Raw genomic sequence first — 18,633 nt, 5'->3', positions numbered from 1 at the left:
TTATGCTGTAAGATCTCAACATATCCAGTCAGGACTGAGACACAATTCTATCACTGTTTTATTATAACTATACTTCACTATATATAGAATTTGTTAATCACATATCAAAGCATTAGAGAAATGCTCTATTTAGAATTAACTCTGAGAAAAAACGTGAAGAGTAAAAAAATCCTTTAATAATACAAATGCATTCAACTGATCAGTACTGAAAGCACACTTTCTCTTTATAAAAAGAAAACCAAATCACAAGCAACACTTCACACTCATTAGAATAGCTACTATTTTAAAAAATCCAGACAATAACAGGTATTGGTGAAGATGTAGAGAAAAATGGAACCTTTGGGCACCACGGTGGGACTGCAAAATGGTATAAATGCTACAGTGGTTCCTCAAAAAAATTAAAAATAGAATCACTACATGATCCAGCAATCCAACTTTGGGGTATATACCCAAAAGAATTGAAAGCAGGGACTCAAAGAGATATTTGTAGAACCATGTCCACAGCACCATTACTCATAAAGGCCAAGGTCTATTAGCAACCTAAGTATCCATCAACAGATGAATGGATAAAACAAAATATGGGACATGCATGCAATGGAACATTATTCAGCTTTAAAAAGGAAACTCTGACACATGTTACAACAAGGATGAACCCTAAAAACATGATATTAAGTGAAATATGCCTACCACAAAATGACAAATACCATGATTCCACTGATAAGAAGGCAAACCTTAGCAGAAGGGCCTTTAGAGGAAGCAGAAAACTTTTTAGAATGACTGCGGTAAAAGGATCAGGAATAACTTCATGTGTCCTTATTACAGACTCAACCTTTTTGATGCTGTAACTCTGATATTTATTTACTGTGAATAGTAGAAACATTTATATCAACTGACCCTTTGCGCAAGGAAATCTGAAACACAATCTCTTCTTTTGGCCTTGTGGTCTCCTATAGTTACATCATGTCCTTCTGCTGTTTATACTCCTCACCTTTAAGTCCCCCTCAGTCTAATATCATACATCTGTTCCTACACTCTTAAGAAAGTGCCCCCAACAAATTCAACAATGACTTTTATGTTGCTCAAGCTAATGGACATTTTTCTTAACTTTATCTTATTTTGCCTCTCAGTAGTAACATCACACTGTTACAGATTCTTTTTCTATTGAAACTCCTTCCTTCCTTGATATTTGTGATACCAGTCTCTTAAACTTTTCAGTCTGCCTTTCTGGTAATTAATCTTCAGTCTGCGTTTACAGATCTGTAATATTAAATTGGGCTAATCCACCCTTGCTTTACAGGCATTGGCCAATTAAAAGGGGGGGGCATGAGGATTCCAACACTGTTCAAAGAAAAATGTCTTGGATCTTCTCATTTGGTTTCTTCCCTTTTCTTTTGTTTCCCATTCATTTACAGTGTCTGCTAGGCTTCATCCTTGTATGTTTTTGCCTCAAATTTCTAGCATCACATTTTCCCCCTGGGCGTAAGGACAGTTTTGTATAACTTTATTGTCATTCTGGTAATACCTGAGATGCCATGTGCACTCATCCTCTAAAATAAGTAACCACTGTTTTCCTTTCTCTTCCTAATCTTAGAACTACTGTTTCCAATTCAACTATGCTTCGTAAATTCTAAGGCATTTCTAAAATACAGCATCTGATCCATAACAAAGTAAAAAATTTAAACAAATGATATATTTTTAAATGCATCAAAATAACCAGTTTGCACATTTCTTTTTTCTATGAAAGTTGGTGGTACATGGATGGTAACTCATTCTTGACCTAGTCTTGCCACTCTATAGGATGGAAATTTTAATTCCAGCTTTAAAACAGGTCTTAACCATTCTTCCGAGTAACATGGTGTTGACTGTCAGCAGTATCACCTCAGGTATAGTTTCCTTTCTTGTTTTCATTACCCCTGTTGTTTCATTTGTCTGTCTCTCGAGACAAGACCATCTACCAACGGAAATCTTTTTTGGGCTATTCATTTCAACCAAGATAAGTGGACTCATTCTCCTCTCAAAGAGGGAAGAGGTAGAAAAAGACAAATTTTGGAGTTCCCATCGTGACGCAGTGGTTAATGAACTTGACTAGGAACCATGAGGTTGCGGGTTCGTTTCCTGGCCCCTCTCAGTGGGTTAAGGATCCGGTGTTGCTTTGAGCTGTGGTACAGATCACAGATATGGCTCAGATCCCGCATGGCTGTGGCTGTGGCTGTGGCCGGTGGCTACAGCTCCAATTAGATCCCTAGCCTGGGAACCTCCTTATGCCATGGGTGCAGCCCTAGAAAAGACAAAAAAAAAAAAAAAAAAGACAAATTTAGAAAAACAAATGAAGAATATAAATTTCCTTCTAAGACAGAGATATTTTCCATTTCTTTTGTCAGTTATTCAATATTCCTTTTTTTTTTTCTTTTTTTGCCTTTTAGGGCCACACTTGTGGAATATGGAAGTTCCCAGGCTAGGGGTCAAACTGGAGCTGCAGCTGAGATCCAAGCTGTATCTGTGACCTACATCACAGCTCACAGCAACACCCGATCCCCAACCCGCAGAGCAGGGCCAGGGACTGAACCTGCTGTCCTCATGGATAACTAGTCAGGTTTGTTACCGCTGAGCCATGATGAGTACTCCCTGTAATTCTTTTAAATTAAATTTAGAAATCTTCTGGAGTTCCTGCTATGGCACAGCAGAACCAGCAGCGTCTTAGGAGCACTGGGATGCAGGCTGATCCCCAGTCTGGCACAGTGGGATAAGGATCCGGTGTTGCCAGAGTAGCTTAGGTCACGACTGAGGCAGGGGTCTGATCCCTGGCCCGGAACTCCATGTGCAATGGGTCAGCCAAAAAAGAAAAAAGAATTTAGAAATTTTCTAAAGTTCTATGAAACTATGAAACCAACTAAAAAACACCTCTTGAATATAACTAATTTTAAAGTAATTTCTTCAGTCAGAAAGTTTAGTGTATTTAAAAGTGAGTTTTCTTGAATCAGACCCATTTCAATGAGTCATTCTGCCAAGTACAAACATGTCATTGGGCAATGACATAATCCCTGTGATCCCACTTCCTCAACATGCAAAATGGTGTGACAGTTAAAACCCTGCCCCATAGGATTAAAAAAGCCCATCTTCAAACCATACCCTGTAGGTTTAATAGAAATGGGTGATATCAGAAATTACTGAGTTTGTCTTATAGAATAGCTTATAAGGGAACCACTTGTTAAAAACCTCTCTGCTTGTAACATAACTGGCGGAAACGGGGGGGAACCAATCTGGCCAGAGTCTGGTCACCTGCTTGTCCAACAGTGACCTTTTGACGTTAGAGGGCCGAAGTCTCTACCCTCCGATCCTGCTAACGCTGCCATTTTTTGAACATGCTTCCCATGAAGAAGCATGTCATTCAGACATGCTTGAGCAGAACAGCAATGACCTCTGGTCACCTTCCCCTGCAGCTCCAACCACCCTGCTTACACTCTTCTCCCATAAACATCCCAAGCCCCTCACCTTCAGGGAGGATCTGAAGTCTGTTCTTCCAACTCCTTGCCTGGGCTACCTTGTGAAAAAACTGTCTCTGCTGCAAACCCTGATGTCTCAGCATTTGGCTTGCTATGCAAGGGGCAAGACTGGTTCAATAACAATAGCACCGCTGAGAAGGTTACTGGTACCAATTAAATAAGATCACATAGGTAAAGAGCTTAGTACAGTGACTGAGACATAGTAACCACTTAATAAATGTCACCTATTACTATTCGTTTATTACTAATATTAAACAGTACTGAGTTCAAAGCAATATGAAAGGTATCTTGGGAACACCAGGGATATAAGATATTGATTCTGTCTTATGGAGTTCATAATTTAGGAACAGAGATAAAATGTCCACAAATAATTACAATAGGAGGCAGTATGCGCTAAGAACCTCAGGAGTTCAATACAAACTGTAAAGTCTGTGTGTAGTAGATGGCTTCTAAACTGAGACTGGACAAATGGATAACACTTTGAAAAATACATGTAGATTAAGAGGTCATTCCAAGCTCTGGTAAGAGACTGGGACAAGGTTCAGAATTAAGAGAACATAAGTTAGGTCTGCCTTGAAAACTACACACACACACACACAATTAATCTGGTTTAACTACAAAGTACACTAGAGGAATACAAGACAAAAAAGGTATGTTAGAACCAAGCAGTAGAAAAGCCTTGACTGACAAGTTGGAAAAGCTGTATTTGAACCAGAGGGCAAAAAGAGAAAATAAGTGTTTTTGATCCAAGGAATAAACAAAGCCATTCAAATACGATTTAGGGAGGTTAAGGAATTGTCAAAGGAGCCTAAAAAAGGCAAGGAGACCTATAAGATGATCACAATGTCCAGGTGTAAGGAGTTACTGCTGGAATGAGAAGTGCTGCTAACAGTAGGAAAAAAAAGGATATTAACATGGAAAAGTAGTACAGTTTTAGGAGCCACGGCTGCACTTCTTTTGCTATAAAATTAGTTTCTTCATTGTAATGGGCTATCAAGACATTGGCAAACATATCCCTAAATCAATAGATGGAGCTGCTGACAGAAGCACTGCAGTAAGGGAAGCACTACATAGTTAAAAGAAGTGTCTACTTCGGGGAGGACAAATCATTGCCCCCTTCAGGATGGAAGGGGTCTGAACCACTGCCCCTTCAGTGGCTTGATGGTCCCCCAGGGAATGGTGCCTTATAGACGACTTAGTATCTGCCTCTGTTGTTGGCAGTTTGGGCTCTCAGCAATGGTAGCAGCCAGAGCAGCTTTCATGCGGGAAGACCCACATCTGTGACCATGTTATCCAGGGTGCCACTGTACCTTTGCATATGAGCTCACTGACCAAGCACTGAGGAACTAGGGGAAGAGACTGACTGACAGCCACAGGCCATGGATCTTGTCCACCTGACTAATGAGAGTCTCCTCTGCAATGGAGAGCCTTTGAGGAGTATTCACACGGGATACAGGTACCCTCATACTCTGTGCCCATTACAAGTCGCCCAATCACACATCTCTTCCCCAGATTTTCCTGTCGCCAACCCTCCATTTCATTTTTTTCCAAGTTTCCAAACAAACCAGTAGTCACTCAACACAGATCTGTTTCCCTGATCATTTCTCCAACTACAGTGGAATTTTTGGTCCTCGGCAACTAGTATTCACTCAGAGCCAGTATCTAACAATCCCCCAAAAAGTGTGAGTATGTCACTGTTTCTAGGAGAGTCTCATGCTGGTAAATCCTTTTAATGAGAGCTGATTGATACATTCTTTATACTATATTACACTCTAATACTGTACAAAAATACACATTTTCATCTATGTTATCAAGAGTCTAAATGAAATCTGCATAAATTACTATCTGCAACATAAAAATACAATTTTTTATGATTTCACTTGACTTAGCTCAACAACTAAGTTGGGGAAAATATATAGCTACATGCTGTCAAAAAGTAAATAACTTAATATTAGCAATGAAGCATTAACTGAACATTTACAACTTAAGAGTTATGGTTGGTTACTTTATTATTAAGTGTATGTTGATTCTAGAAAGTTTATTATGTGTTATGAACAAGGATTGCACCATCAAAATGTAACATAATCCCAGAAGTTTCTGATGTATAATAAATATTTATTGAGTAACTTCTATGTAGAAAACACTGCCCTGAGTTGGACTCAACTTTTTATATTACTGGAAACAGCCTTGAGGACACTGATTGCATCACTTCTCACTATGGGCAGATGGCTGGCTTACTATGGTGTTAAAAGTTCTTTAGAGGCACAAGGGAATATTTCTCAAAATAGATGAGACTAATCCTAGAGTGTAGGACATACTCTACACCTTTTGTACAACTGATCATCTGGACTTATCCATATATTTACTATATACTTACTACTTAAATTAAAATTATTATGACAGCCCTGATTGAGCACCTTTGACTCCCCCGGTCTCATTTATTTTATTGATGTTTAACCTCACTGATTTAGTCACTCATTTATCCCCCACTGGCTTCTCTGAAAAAAAAATGCAATGTTTGGTAGTTTTAATGTTTCTTTTTTTTTCCTTTTCTTTTTTTTTTTTTTTAAGTGCTGCACTTACAACATAGGAAGTTCCTGAGCTAGGAGTAGAATCAGAGCTGCAGAGGATGACCTAACACCATAGCCCCACTCAGGCCAGATCCAGGCCACATCTGCAACCTATTCCACAGCTCACGGCAACGCCGGATCCTTAACCAAATGAGCAAGGCTAGGGATTGAACCCACATCCTTATGGATACTGTCTGGTTCATTACTGCTGAGCCACAATGGGAACTACAGTTTTAGCATTTCTTTTTTTTTTTTTTTTTTTTTGGTCTTTTCTAGGGCAGCACCTGCAGCATATGGAGGTTCCCAGGCTAGGGGTCTGATCGGAGCTGTACCTACCAGCATACACCACCGCCACAGCAAGGCAGGATCCAAGCTGCGTCTTCGACCTACACCACAGCTCACGGCAATGAACGCCAGATCCTTAACCCACTGAGTAAGGTCAGGGATCGAACCAGCAACCTCATGGTTCCTAGTCGGATTCGCTAAACTCTGAGCCACAACGAGAACTCCCAGTTTTAGCATTTCTTAATATGATTTAATAGCAGGGAATTTTAATCAAATATCAGATCAATAAATCATTAGGTATAAATAACCAGCCACAAAAACAAAATTTAAAAGTATTGATTTTTAAACAAAAATAACTCTATAAACAAATTAAGATATCCATTACCTTTAGGAAGTAATATTTGTATCTCATTACTTGATTGTGGTATAATCAAAAAGTTAATGATGGGAAATACTGGGCTCTGTCATCTAAAACTGGATTTTATTGACTAAAACAAAAGAACACCAACACCCAGAAATGATTTAGGGGTGGCAGGAATTACTGTTATCACACCACTGATATTTAGGATAAAAATAAAAGTCCTAATTTCCTATTCTTAAATTACAAGTGCTAGGAAGCACAGGTAAGAGCTTTAGATATAGAAGATGAAATCTAGTTATTCTAAAAAAAAATAAGTTATGAGTCATCTATTAACTTCAGTATCACTAAAGAGGCAGGTTAAAAAATTATCAGCTGGTGCTGGAGAATTCAGTCAGATTGACATGTGGATGCTACATATTTTGTCAGCTAATTTAACATAAATTTTATTTTGTTTTACTTAAAGCATATGATAAAAATGTTACATTAAAGCAGTGTTTATCAAACTATAATATAGACACCACAAAAGGTTTTTACTATCTATATTTTATATGACATTATACATGTGTTTATATAAGAAATGCCTACTTATATTCCTTAAGTCTCAGTCAAGCCTGTTAGGTCTCCTCTTTCCTTCCACTAACGCTAATTTAGATATTTGATATAGAGAGACCAGGATTGAGCAATTAAAGATAACATGAAACCCAAAAGCCATCTGAGCAAATTACCAGAGTCTCCATCATCTGTCCTAGACATAAAGATCTTTTTTAATCTCCTCAATCTCTTTGTTCCAGTCTTTCTCCTTCCTCCAGATCTTATTCTTTACCTTTTCTTAGCTTGCACATTTCTCCTCTGCATCTTTTTTCAAAGCTCTATATTACCTATTCATCTGATGTCATAATGTAGCACTATTAGCAGCATTTCACCCTAAAAGAAGTTGTTCTCCACCAGATAAACTAGAAAACATTCATTCAACAGCCTTCCTTTTTTCAACCATCTACTATGAGTGATACAGGCATAGATCTAGATCTAGAAAAGGAAAACGAAGAAAAGTTACGTGCAGTTTCTGCCCTAAAAGTGTTCAAAATCTTAGGGAGCTGATTAGAAAATAAATTATGAAAGTATTAGGTCCAAAATGATGGCATGGATCCGGCAGTGCCATGAGTTGTGGTGCAGGTCACAGACACGGCTGGGATCTGGTATTACTGCGGCTGAGGCATTGGCCAGCCGCTACCAGCTCTCATTTGACCCCTAGCCTGGGAACCTCCATATTCCGAGGGTTTGGCCCTAAAAAGACAAAAACAAAAACAAAAACAAAAACAAAATGATGGCATGGAGAATGAAACAACTAAATCCTTTCATTTTTAAATAAAGGGTTGTATTATTTTCTCTTACTCAGCAGAGTGACTGATATATTGAGTGATGGACAGAACATGGAATATATGAAAAGTCTGACAAAGAGGTGCAGTGATATCTGGAGAACTGTGGAAACTCAAATGAGGGAAGGGAGTTAATTACCTACAGGTAGAAAAGCCAAGCCTCAAAGAATGTAGATCAGACCTAAACACAGAAGAATCTCTCCAATCTAGATTTAAGGAGAATTTTTATCTACAGCTTAACATCTTGCACACTGCAATGAGTTGAGATGCTGAAAAATCACTTATTTTAAGGTCTTTATTCTCTACATTTCTCTTGTTAAAATTTTTGTTTCAATAATTAACTAAATCTATAAAACAGCCTAAAGAGTCATCTTTGTGTCAGTTTAAGAATGACCTTTTCTAAATAACCTTTCTAAAATCTCGAGAGGCTGGCTCTCAAAATACACAATACTAACTTAATAAAACATTCTCTCAAAACCAAAGTCCATACTCTTTGAAGCCGCTAAATCACTGATAGATATGAAAAGCTGCTGTCATTGTAGGATTCTTTCTCCCAGGAATTACCTATGATTATACCAGTATACATTTTGTTCTTAAGTTAAAATGGGGTAAGAGAGTAATGGGAAAATTCTTTCTTTAGAGGCTTAATAAGAATAAATATATATGTAAATGATACACAAAAAAATCCCAAACTTCATGACTGTAACTGTTTTCGAAAGCCAGCTAAATACAAAGTATTTCAAACCAAAGCCACAGGGATCTAACAGAAGTTACTAAGGCTTTAAAGATTATTAAAGCAGATGAAGATGATAAAAATTAATCATCTTCCTTTCCAAAATTCAAGCATTAGTCTCACTTTCCTAAATCACATTCTATGATTACAAAGGAATGTCCATCTAGAATATGAATGTGCTCAAGGCACCAGTTAACACTCATTCTACATTTGAAAAGAGCCAAACCAAATATGATAGAAAAAAGGTCATTTAAACTTAAGAGCTATCCCTTCATATTAAAAAATTTCCTCCCCCGCAAAATGTGCCAAGATATTTATAAGGAATAGTAACTCCATCATCCTCTCCTCAGATTCAAAATATGAAACTGAGAAAACATTATTTCACCCACTTTATCTAAGGCTACTTGAGCTAGAAATCTAGAGTTCATAAAATTGACAGAGAAATACAAAGTTTTACATGTAAAACCAGATGATAAAGTGAATATACACACTTTAGCATGATCTAGTTATAGTTTTGGATTTAAATGCTATACTTTGGGATTTTTAAAAATAATTTCAACTTTATTTTATAAAGGTGAAACACACAAACATGATTATAAAATCTAGGCAGAATGTAATTTCCTACCCTCACTTTTCCCCTTTCTTCTCCTCTGCTTCTAAACCAGGCAGCTCATCATCTACTTTATAGATACAAAAACATACTTTCATCGTTGTCTTGAGCATTAGCTTTCAGATTGAAGCTGCACACATTTACAGTATGCCTCAGATTGGGATTAAGTGGTGCCCTGTTCAGTTAACCTTGTAGAAATACCAATTTAAGCACAGATATCTAATAATGTTTTTTGACATTAATGATAATGTTTTTCCATGTGACTCTCCAATTAGTTTTTCACTCCAAATGAAGCTTTATATACTAAAGGTTTTTGTGATCTTGAGAATAACTTCAACAACCTAGACAAGTTCACTAAAGATGAGACCAGATAGTGCTGACCTAAAAAAAAAAAAATCTTAAAACACTTTGCCTACATGGAAAAAATACTGACTCGGGTTCACTGGTGTTTAGATAAGGAAACCATGAAAAAAAGTATTCAAATTAATCCTATATACATTTAAAGGAAAGATGAGAGAAAAGCAATTCTTTTTCTTTTTTCTTTTTTCTTTTTTTTTTTTTGGTTTTTAGGGCACCTGCAGCCTATGGAAGTTCCTAGGCTAGGGATAGAATAGAAGCTGCAGCTGCTGGCCTACACCACAGTCACAGTAACATGGGATCCAAGCCATGTCTGCGAACTACACCACAGCTCATGGCAACGCCAGATTCTCAACCCACTGAGTGAGCCCAGGGATCAAACCCACATCCTCAAGAATACTAGTTGGGTTCTTAACCCACTGAGCCACAGTGGGAACTCCACAAAGCAATTACTAAATCAATAGCAAATAAGTTCACTTTCTCACTCAAGAAGAAAGTGTGCAGAAAGTATAGAAATCAGTAGTATTCCCATCCCTTTTACAACTTTTACAAAATTAGGTACTCTGCTCCCAATTGCATAACTGTGTGGATAACTGTTCCACCAATACTTTTTTTTTTTTTGTCTTTTCGTGTTTACTAGGACCCCTCCCACGGCATACGGAGGTTCCCAGGCTAGGGGTCCAATTGGAGGTGTAGCCGCCAGCCTATGCCAGAGCCACAGCAATGTGGGATCCAAGCCGCGTCTGCGACCTACACACAGCTCACGGCAACGTCAGATCCTTAACCCACTGAGCAAGGTCAGGGATGGAACCCGCAACCTCATGGTTCCTAGTTGGATTCGTTAACCACTGCGCCACGACGGGAACTCCCCACCAATATTTTCAATATTAACTTCCCACAAACAAGTTTGGAGCCTTATTAAAATTGAAATACATGCTTTTAAACATTTCAAATTTAACATCAGCTTTTAGGAGAAAATAAAAACTAACACATATATATATTACAGCTTAAAAATTACTTTCACAGAGATCATCTGAAGAAGGCAAGATTATCACTTACTAAGGAAAAAACTGGCTTAGAGAGGGTAGATGACATGTATGAGGTCAGCTACCATCAGATAAATCTGGAACTAGAAGCCCAAATTCTTAGTTCAACAAACACATTTTCATTCATTTCTTTAACTGAAGGACCTGGTTATAACAGGTCATCTATTATTGATTCCCAATGTAACACCATAAATGCATAAATTACCTGCCATGATAAAAAGAAACAGCATTGACATATATTCACTGAGTATGTATCTCAAAATCCAATGAAACAATTTCATTCTGGCAAGCATCCAAAAATGCTAATAAATTTGCAATCAGTATAAAGTTGATTGTTTTTCAATGTTTAAAAATCTAATCATAGTCAATAGCCCTCCCCATTTTCTAACACGATTGTTTCTTAAAAGAACTTAAGACCACATAGGAGTTCCCATCGTGGCTCAGTGGTTAATGAATCCGACTAGGAACCATGAGGTTGCGGGTTTGATCCCTGACCTTGCTCAGTGGATTAAGGATCTGGCGTTGCCGTGAGCTGTGGTGTAGCTTGCAGACACAGCTTGGATCCCGCGTTGTTGTGGCTCTGGTGTAGGCCGGCCGCTATAGCTCCGACTAGACTCCTAGCCTGGGAACCTCCATACGCCAGGGGAGCAGCCCAAGAAATGGCAAGAAAAAAAAAAACAAAAAAACTTAAGACCACATATACACTTGACAAAACAATATAATTATTCATTTTTATTATATAATTACTTAAATGTCCACTGTTTAAAGGGTTTAAAAAAACACACACAGTTTTAGTAGTTTCCTGTTGATTAATGAATGCTTAAATGAGCAAACTTTTTATTCATAATGCCCTCTACTGGTAGCTCAAGAGGTTCTAATATTCTCATTACAGGAGGTTGGATTAATTTAACTGTAGTTCCCCCACCAACTGCACATAAATCTCTGGGAAATCTTGTTAAAAATACAACTTCCTCCTCTACAAAATATCTACAGATACTGTGATTTCAGTAAGTCTGGGATAAGATCTAGAACTCTGCATTTTTAACAACTTTCCCAACAAACAAGCAGAGACTCACTGGTTTGGTTAGTTACACTTGACTTTCAAAGCACAATAACTTTGTGAAAAGCTGTGGGAAGGGCATTACTGTTCCTCTTTTACAGATGAAGACTGAAGCTCAAGACAATTTACACCAGGTCACAGGCTAAAAAGTAGCAGAGCAACTAACATTTTCTTGTTCTTAGTGGTATGTACACATAGAGAAAAGATAAATGCAAATATTTATTTCTTTAGATACAGCTTATGTAAGCAATAGTACATGTTACAGTTTCTCAAGCATGGCTCCACATGAGAATCACCAAGGGAGTTTGTGAAAATGCTTAACCCAGATCCCACTCCCAGAGATTCAGAAGGAATAGGTTTAGGGTAGCTCCTAGCCACTGCTCTGCTTTTTTTTTTTTTTTTAAGTTCCCAGATGATGATAACTGGTCACCAGGGTTGACACCCCTCAGGCCCAGGCTGCTCAGTGTTAAGTGTACAAGACTTACCTGAAGGACAGACTGCTGGGCCCTACCCCCAGAGTTTCTCTTTCCATAGCTCTGGTAGGGTTTGAGAATTTGCACTTTTAACAAGTTCCAGATGGTGATGATGCTGCTGGTCCTGTGACCACACTCTGAGAAGGGTTAATAAGCACATTGACTAGTGGTTCTCAACTTTGCCTACACATTAGAACCACCTGGAGAAATTCTGTAACTGCTGAGAGCCAGGCACATCCTCAGACCAATTCCAACAAAATCTCTGGGTGGGTTCCAGGGAACCTAAAATTAAGGTTGCCCTACAGCAAAGTCTATAAAACATACTAATATGTTAATAGAGGTATAGTGATTTTCTGAATGAGTAATACAGTATGCAATATTTCCAAAGTTTTCTGGACCAGATATTCTTCTGTCAAGGCATACAATTAACAGCTCTGGATGTGTGAAATACTAGCTTATAGGATAAAGTGGCCTACAAGACATTCTCCTCCAACCTCAGTTGAGCTTTATCTTTTGCCAAACCCTCCCTTCATCCACTGCCTATGTTCCTATTAAAATACTAATAACTGGGAATTCCTGTCTTGGCTCAGTGGTTAACGAATCTGACTAGGAACGATAAGTTTGTGGGTTCCATCCCTGGCCTTGCTCAGTGGGTTAAGGATCCGGCGTTGCTCTGAGCTGTGGTGTAGGTCCCAGACACGGCTTGGATCCCAAGTTGTGGTGGCTCTGGTGTAGGCTGGGAGGCTACAGCTCGGATTCGACCACTAGCCTGGGAACCTCCATATGCCATGGGAGTGGCCCAAGAAATGGCAAAAAGACAAAAAATATATATATATTAATAACTCCCTATTGTAATTATCTATGTTTTTTTGTTTCTGTTATTCTTATTTCATGGCTGCACTCTCAACATATTCCCCAGGCTGCAGCTGCAGCAATGCGAGGGGCAGGGGATCATCAAACCCACACCTCCATAGCAACCAGAGCCTCTGCAGTCAGGTTCTTCACCCACTAAGCCACAATGGGACCTCCTGTAATGTGACTGTTTGTTTGACCTGAATTAGACATGCAGCTTGCCAAGAGGAGAATGGTGTTCTTCATAATTTAAAAACCAAAAACTGATTTGATTTTAGTATATCCAAGTTTAAAAAACTGTATTTTTAAAACAATAGTAATTTTTGGATTTGTTTCATTTTGTAAGGGTTTTTGGAAACATCATCTCATTGTTAATGGATCACCTGGCTAAAATGATTATTAGAATAAAAAATTACCAAAGCTTTTTGCCACTCTTAAGTTACTAATGAAGTGAAGATGTGGCAGATCCCAAGACAAGTTGAGTATCATCTTTAAGTGCACACAGTCCCTTTCTTACTTAAGGCAGGATTAAGAGTAGCCCTATGAAGAACTATTCAATTCTGATCTTAGCTATGTGTAAGCTGTTGTATACGTTACACTGCGTAAAAGCCATGTTTGACACATTATCTTTTCTACAGAAAGTAGGCGTATGAATCTGTATTCAGTTATGCAACAAAAGTTAACTGAGCACCAGCTATGCTCGGAATCATGCTGGGCTCTGGGGAATATAAATATAAATCATGCTAGGCTCTGGGAATATAAATGAGATGCAATCTCTGAATGAGCTTGTAGAAACAGTACATTTTGGTATATGCAGAAAAATTGCAAGGTTTAGTATTCTCCTTTAGTGGCACAAAGGAAAATATTTGACTTCTACCTATAAAGGTGGTATGGTCCATTCTATATCTTTCTGGAATTATGTTTTCTATATACCTCACAAATATTTAAAATAATTACATATGTATTAAGTCTCAAAGCATCATGAGACTATGATGCTTCTCAAACTTTTCCAGTTTGTGGTACTGTGAGACTGTATTGGAGGAAGTCAATCATATTAACAAATATTAACATATACTTATTTTTAAAGGGCAGTGATAATTACCTTAACCTACACTTTTTTTTTTTTTTGGTCTTTTTAGGGCTGTATCCATGGTATATGGCAGTTCCAAGGTTAGGGGTCAAATAGGACCTGTGGCTGCTGGCCTACACCACAGCCACAGCAACATGGGATCCAAGCCCTGTCTGAGACCTACACCACAGCTCACGGCAACACCAGATCCTTAACCCGCTAAGCAAGACCAGGGATGAAACCCATATCCTCATGGATACTAATCGGGTTCATTAACTGCTGAGCCACAATGAGAACTCCAACCTACACTTTTTATTCAGCACATAATTACTGAATGCCCATTAGGTGTCAAGCACTGCTCTTGGAACTAGTTATGCAATAAAGAAAAGAAAGTTCTTTAAGAAGCTTACAATCGTCTCTTTTCTTCTAAAAAGTAAAAAAGTGGAAACATTCTTGTCACCCAAACTAGAAACAGAGATTCTTTTCAAGGGAGGGAGAAGAGTTAAATCTAAAGTTATTAATTTATAAAACTTGCTGGAAGTCCCAATAACTCTGAAAAGCTGATAAACCTAGAAGAAGAAAGTACTAAATAAACGAAACTTTAAAATTAACTAGTTTACCTCTGAATTCCTTCAAGAATATCCTTAACAGCTGCCATTAACTTCTGAAGATATACAAATGCTTCTTCAAATGATGCTATTTTTGAAGATGTCAAAGTTGAGTTTGAGCTCAATCTCTGAAACACATCCATGCTAAAAGAGAGAAAAAGAAAAGACGCTCAGAGGTATAAATGCATATTTATAATTCAAGTATTTCTAACTATAAAATAAGGTAATATTTATAACTCATCTCTCATAATGCTGATCTATTCAGAAATAAAAGGCAGCGACTTATGAATGTCCAGGCTATCATTTATGCAAAGGATATAGGTTATCAACCCCAGAAGTCCAAATCTAAAGTAATATTGTAAGAGCTGTGTGAATGCTTCACTCTGAGAGGTCATAAGAGATGACAGGGAAGTGATACTATCAATCTATATTCAAGTCAGTACATAAGTATAGATTCTACTCTAGTACACAAGGATGAAGAAAAAAATCAGATATTAGATTAAGAGTTTATTGAAACTGGATGTTAAATGTTCATACACTTTACTCTGGCAATTCCAGTTTTAGAAATCAATCATATATCGGGAGTTCTCGTTGTGGTACAGTCAAAACGAATCCAACTAGGAACCACGAGGTTGAGGGTTCGAGCCCTGGCCTCGCTCAGTGGGTTAAGGATCCGGCATTGCCATGAGCTGTGATGTAGGTCGACGACGCGGCCTGGATCTAGCATGGCTGTGGCTGTGGCACAGACCAGCGGCTGAAGCTCCAATTTGACCCCTAGCCTGGGAACCTCCATATGCTGTGGGTGTGGCCCTAAAAGGGAAAAAAAAAAGAAAAAGAAAAAGAAATCAATCACATATTATTCACTGGATGGACAACAATGAGTAACCACCTAAATGTTCAACAATATTTTAAAAAATGTTAAGTAAATAATTAGGCACTCGATGAAATACCAAACAACTGTTAAAATGATGCTCATGCTACCTATGAAACAGAAAAATTAAGGTATGCAAAAGTTACTTACATAATAACTACATAAAATTCAAAACATGCTGTGTGGATTGAACAGTGTCCCTCCAAGATCCATGTATGTTCACAACCTCAGAAAGTGGCCTTATTTAAAACAGGATCTTTGCAGATTTGATTAGTTAAGTTAAAGTTACACTGTTAACTTAGTTAAGTTGAAGTTACACTGGATTGGGGTGAGCACCACCCCATGGGGAGACAAAGGCAAGGACTGCAGTGATACATCTACAAAGATTTCTGGCAACTACTAGAAGCTGGGATATGGTAATGAAATAGATTCTCCCTCAGAACCTCTTGAAAGAGCCAACCCTAGAGACACTGGGATTTCAGGCTTTCTAGCCTCCACAACTGTGAGAGAACAAACTTGTGTTAATTTTAAGCTACCCAGCTTGTGGTAATTTGTTATGGCAGCCCTAGGACGCTGACATACAGGCATAAACACAAACCTGGGTATACACAATGATGCCACCAATGTTAATGATGGTGACCTTTAGGTAGTGAGGGTTCAGGGGAATTTTCTCCCCTACCTTACAGTACTTTCCAAACCATTCTGTGTAACTGTGGTTAAAATACTCATAAAGCTCACTGTTTTAACCATTTTGAAGTGTACAATTCAGTGGCATTTAGTACATTCACAATATTGTGCAGCTATCACCACTATCTACTTACAGAACATTCTGATCACTCCAAAAGTAACCCCTGTGTCCACTAAGCAGTAACTCCCCATACCTCCTTCCCCCCAATTTCTGACAACCACCTAAGCTGTCTTCTATCTCTACAGATCTGCACATTACGGATTGTTGATATCAATAAACTAGGTGACCTTCTCTGTCTGTCTTCTTTCGTTTACCACGTTTAATATTCAACCACATATCATGAGTCAATACCTCATTCCTTTTTTTTTTTTTTTTTTGGCCACTCCCATGGCATGCAAAAAGTCCTAGGCCAGGGACTGAACCTGTGCCACAGCAGTGACAATGCCAGGACCCACTGAGACAACAAGGAACTCCTTCATTCCTTTTTATGGGTGAATATAATAACCCATTTTATGGACCTACCACTTTGATATACCACATTCTTTTTATACATTCATCTGCTAATATGGACTGTTTCCGTTTGGCTATTATAAATAGGGTTGCTATGAACATTCATGTACAAGTTTTTTGTGTTCAATTATTTTGTGTGTATATCTGAAAGCAGAAATGCCGAGTCATATTATACACGTAACTTACTGAGGAACCAGAGAAATGCTTTCCACAGTAGCTGCACAATTTTACATTCCTATAAGCAATGTACGAAAGTTCCAATTTTTCCACTTTCTCACCAACATTACTTTTTTTAATGGCCATTCTAGTGAGTATTAAGTGGTATCTCATTAAGGTTTTGATTTTTGTTTCCCTAATGACTAATGACACAGAGCACATTTCCATGGGCTTACTGGCCATCTGTACATTTTATTCAAATCCTTTGCCCATTTTTAAAAATTTATTGTTATTGGAGTAGAGCTGACTTACAATGTTGTATTATTTTCAGGTGTATAGCAAAGTGAATCAGTCATACACATAAATATATCCATTCTTTTTTCCCCCATATACGTTCTTACAAACTATTGATTAGATTTTCCTGTGCTTTTGCCCATTTTTTAATCAGAATGTCTTTTTGCTGTTAAGTTCTGCAGGTTCACTGTAGATTCTAGATACTAGACCCTTACTAGATACATGATTTGCAAATGTATTTTCCCATACTGTAGGTTTTATTTTGATGTTGTCCTTTGATGCAGAAAATGTTTTTATTTTTGACAAAGTACAATTTATCTAATTTATTCTTGCTGAAAGAAAGAAGGAAAGAAAGAAAAAAAAAGAAAAGCAAGAGATGAATTCCTGTTGTGGCTCAGCAGGTTAAGAACCTGACACAGTGTCCATGAGGATGTGGGTTTGATCCCTGGCCCTACGAAGGATCCTGCATTGCTGCAAGATGCAGCACAAGTCACAAGTGCAGTTCAAATCTGGTATTGCTGTGGCTGTGGTGTAGGCCAGCAGCTGCAGCTCCGATTTGACCCCAAACCTGTGATTTTCCATATGTCACAGGTGTGGCCAGCCATTAAAAAAGAAGAAGAAAGGCAGAGAAACAGAAAATAAATGATGGAGTTCCCTGGAGGCACAGTAGATTAAGGATCTGGCATTATCACTGCTGTGGCTCAGGTAACTTCTATGGCACAAGTTCAATCCCTGGCCTGGAACCTCTGCATGTTGCAGGTACAGCCAGAAATGAAAAATAAAAAATAGAGAATGAATGAATATAGGAAATAAACTTCTATGAAAGCCATCAGTATATCAAAAATATATTTTGAAAATTTATAAAAAATCATCAGACAATAAACTGTCAAAACCAATCTCATTTTTCTTTTGCCTTCACAGTATTAATATGATTCTGAGTCATGAAGAAAGTAACAGCAAAAAACAATACATTTTGTTTAATTATATTTCTCACTGCAGACTCAAAATACACGGTTTTTAAAAGAAAATGCGTCAGAGATTGAACAAGAATAAGAAAGATTTTTTTCCCTGAAACTGAATCATTAATAGTACCTAACACTCATCCAAATTCGTTATAAACAGCGAACACACAATAACCTAACCTGGTGTGCTCTAAGTTCACAACTGATAATGAACCACAAGAAGAACACAGAGTAAGAAAATGGCATTCA

The 18,633-nt window shown here is 37.9% G+C and overlaps 1 protein-coding gene across 4 annotated transcripts in view; it reads right to left on the bottom strand.

Moving 5' to 3' along the window:
* The window catches only part of SWT1 (SWT1 RNA endoribonuclease homolog), a 107,087-nt gene that overhangs the window by 32,390 nt on the left and 56,064 nt on the right, over positions 1 to 18,633 (bottom strand). For 2 of the 4 annotated variants that reach the window (XM_047753958.1, XM_047753959.1), the window contains exon 16: positions 14,916 to 15,047. In XM_047753958.1, coding sequence (XP_047609914.1) covers positions 14,916 to 15,047 — 132 coding nt within the window. Of the gene's footprint in view, positions 1 to 11,596; positions 12,512 to 14,909; positions 15,048 to 18,633 lie in introns of those variants that run through there. The other 2 variants (XM_047753960.1, XM_047753961.1) reach the window with 2 other exon arrangements.

The sequence above is a fragment of the Phacochoerus africanus genome, chromosome 11, assembly GCF_016906955.1.
Source record: "Phacochoerus africanus isolate WHEZ1 chromosome 11, ROS_Pafr_v1, whole genome shotgun sequence".
Lineage (NCBI taxonomy): Eukaryota > Metazoa > Chordata > Mammalia > Artiodactyla > Suidae > Phacochoerus > Phacochoerus africanus.
Note: the sequence above shows the minus strand (reverse complement) of the source record. Positions and strands in the feature narration are given on the sequence as shown.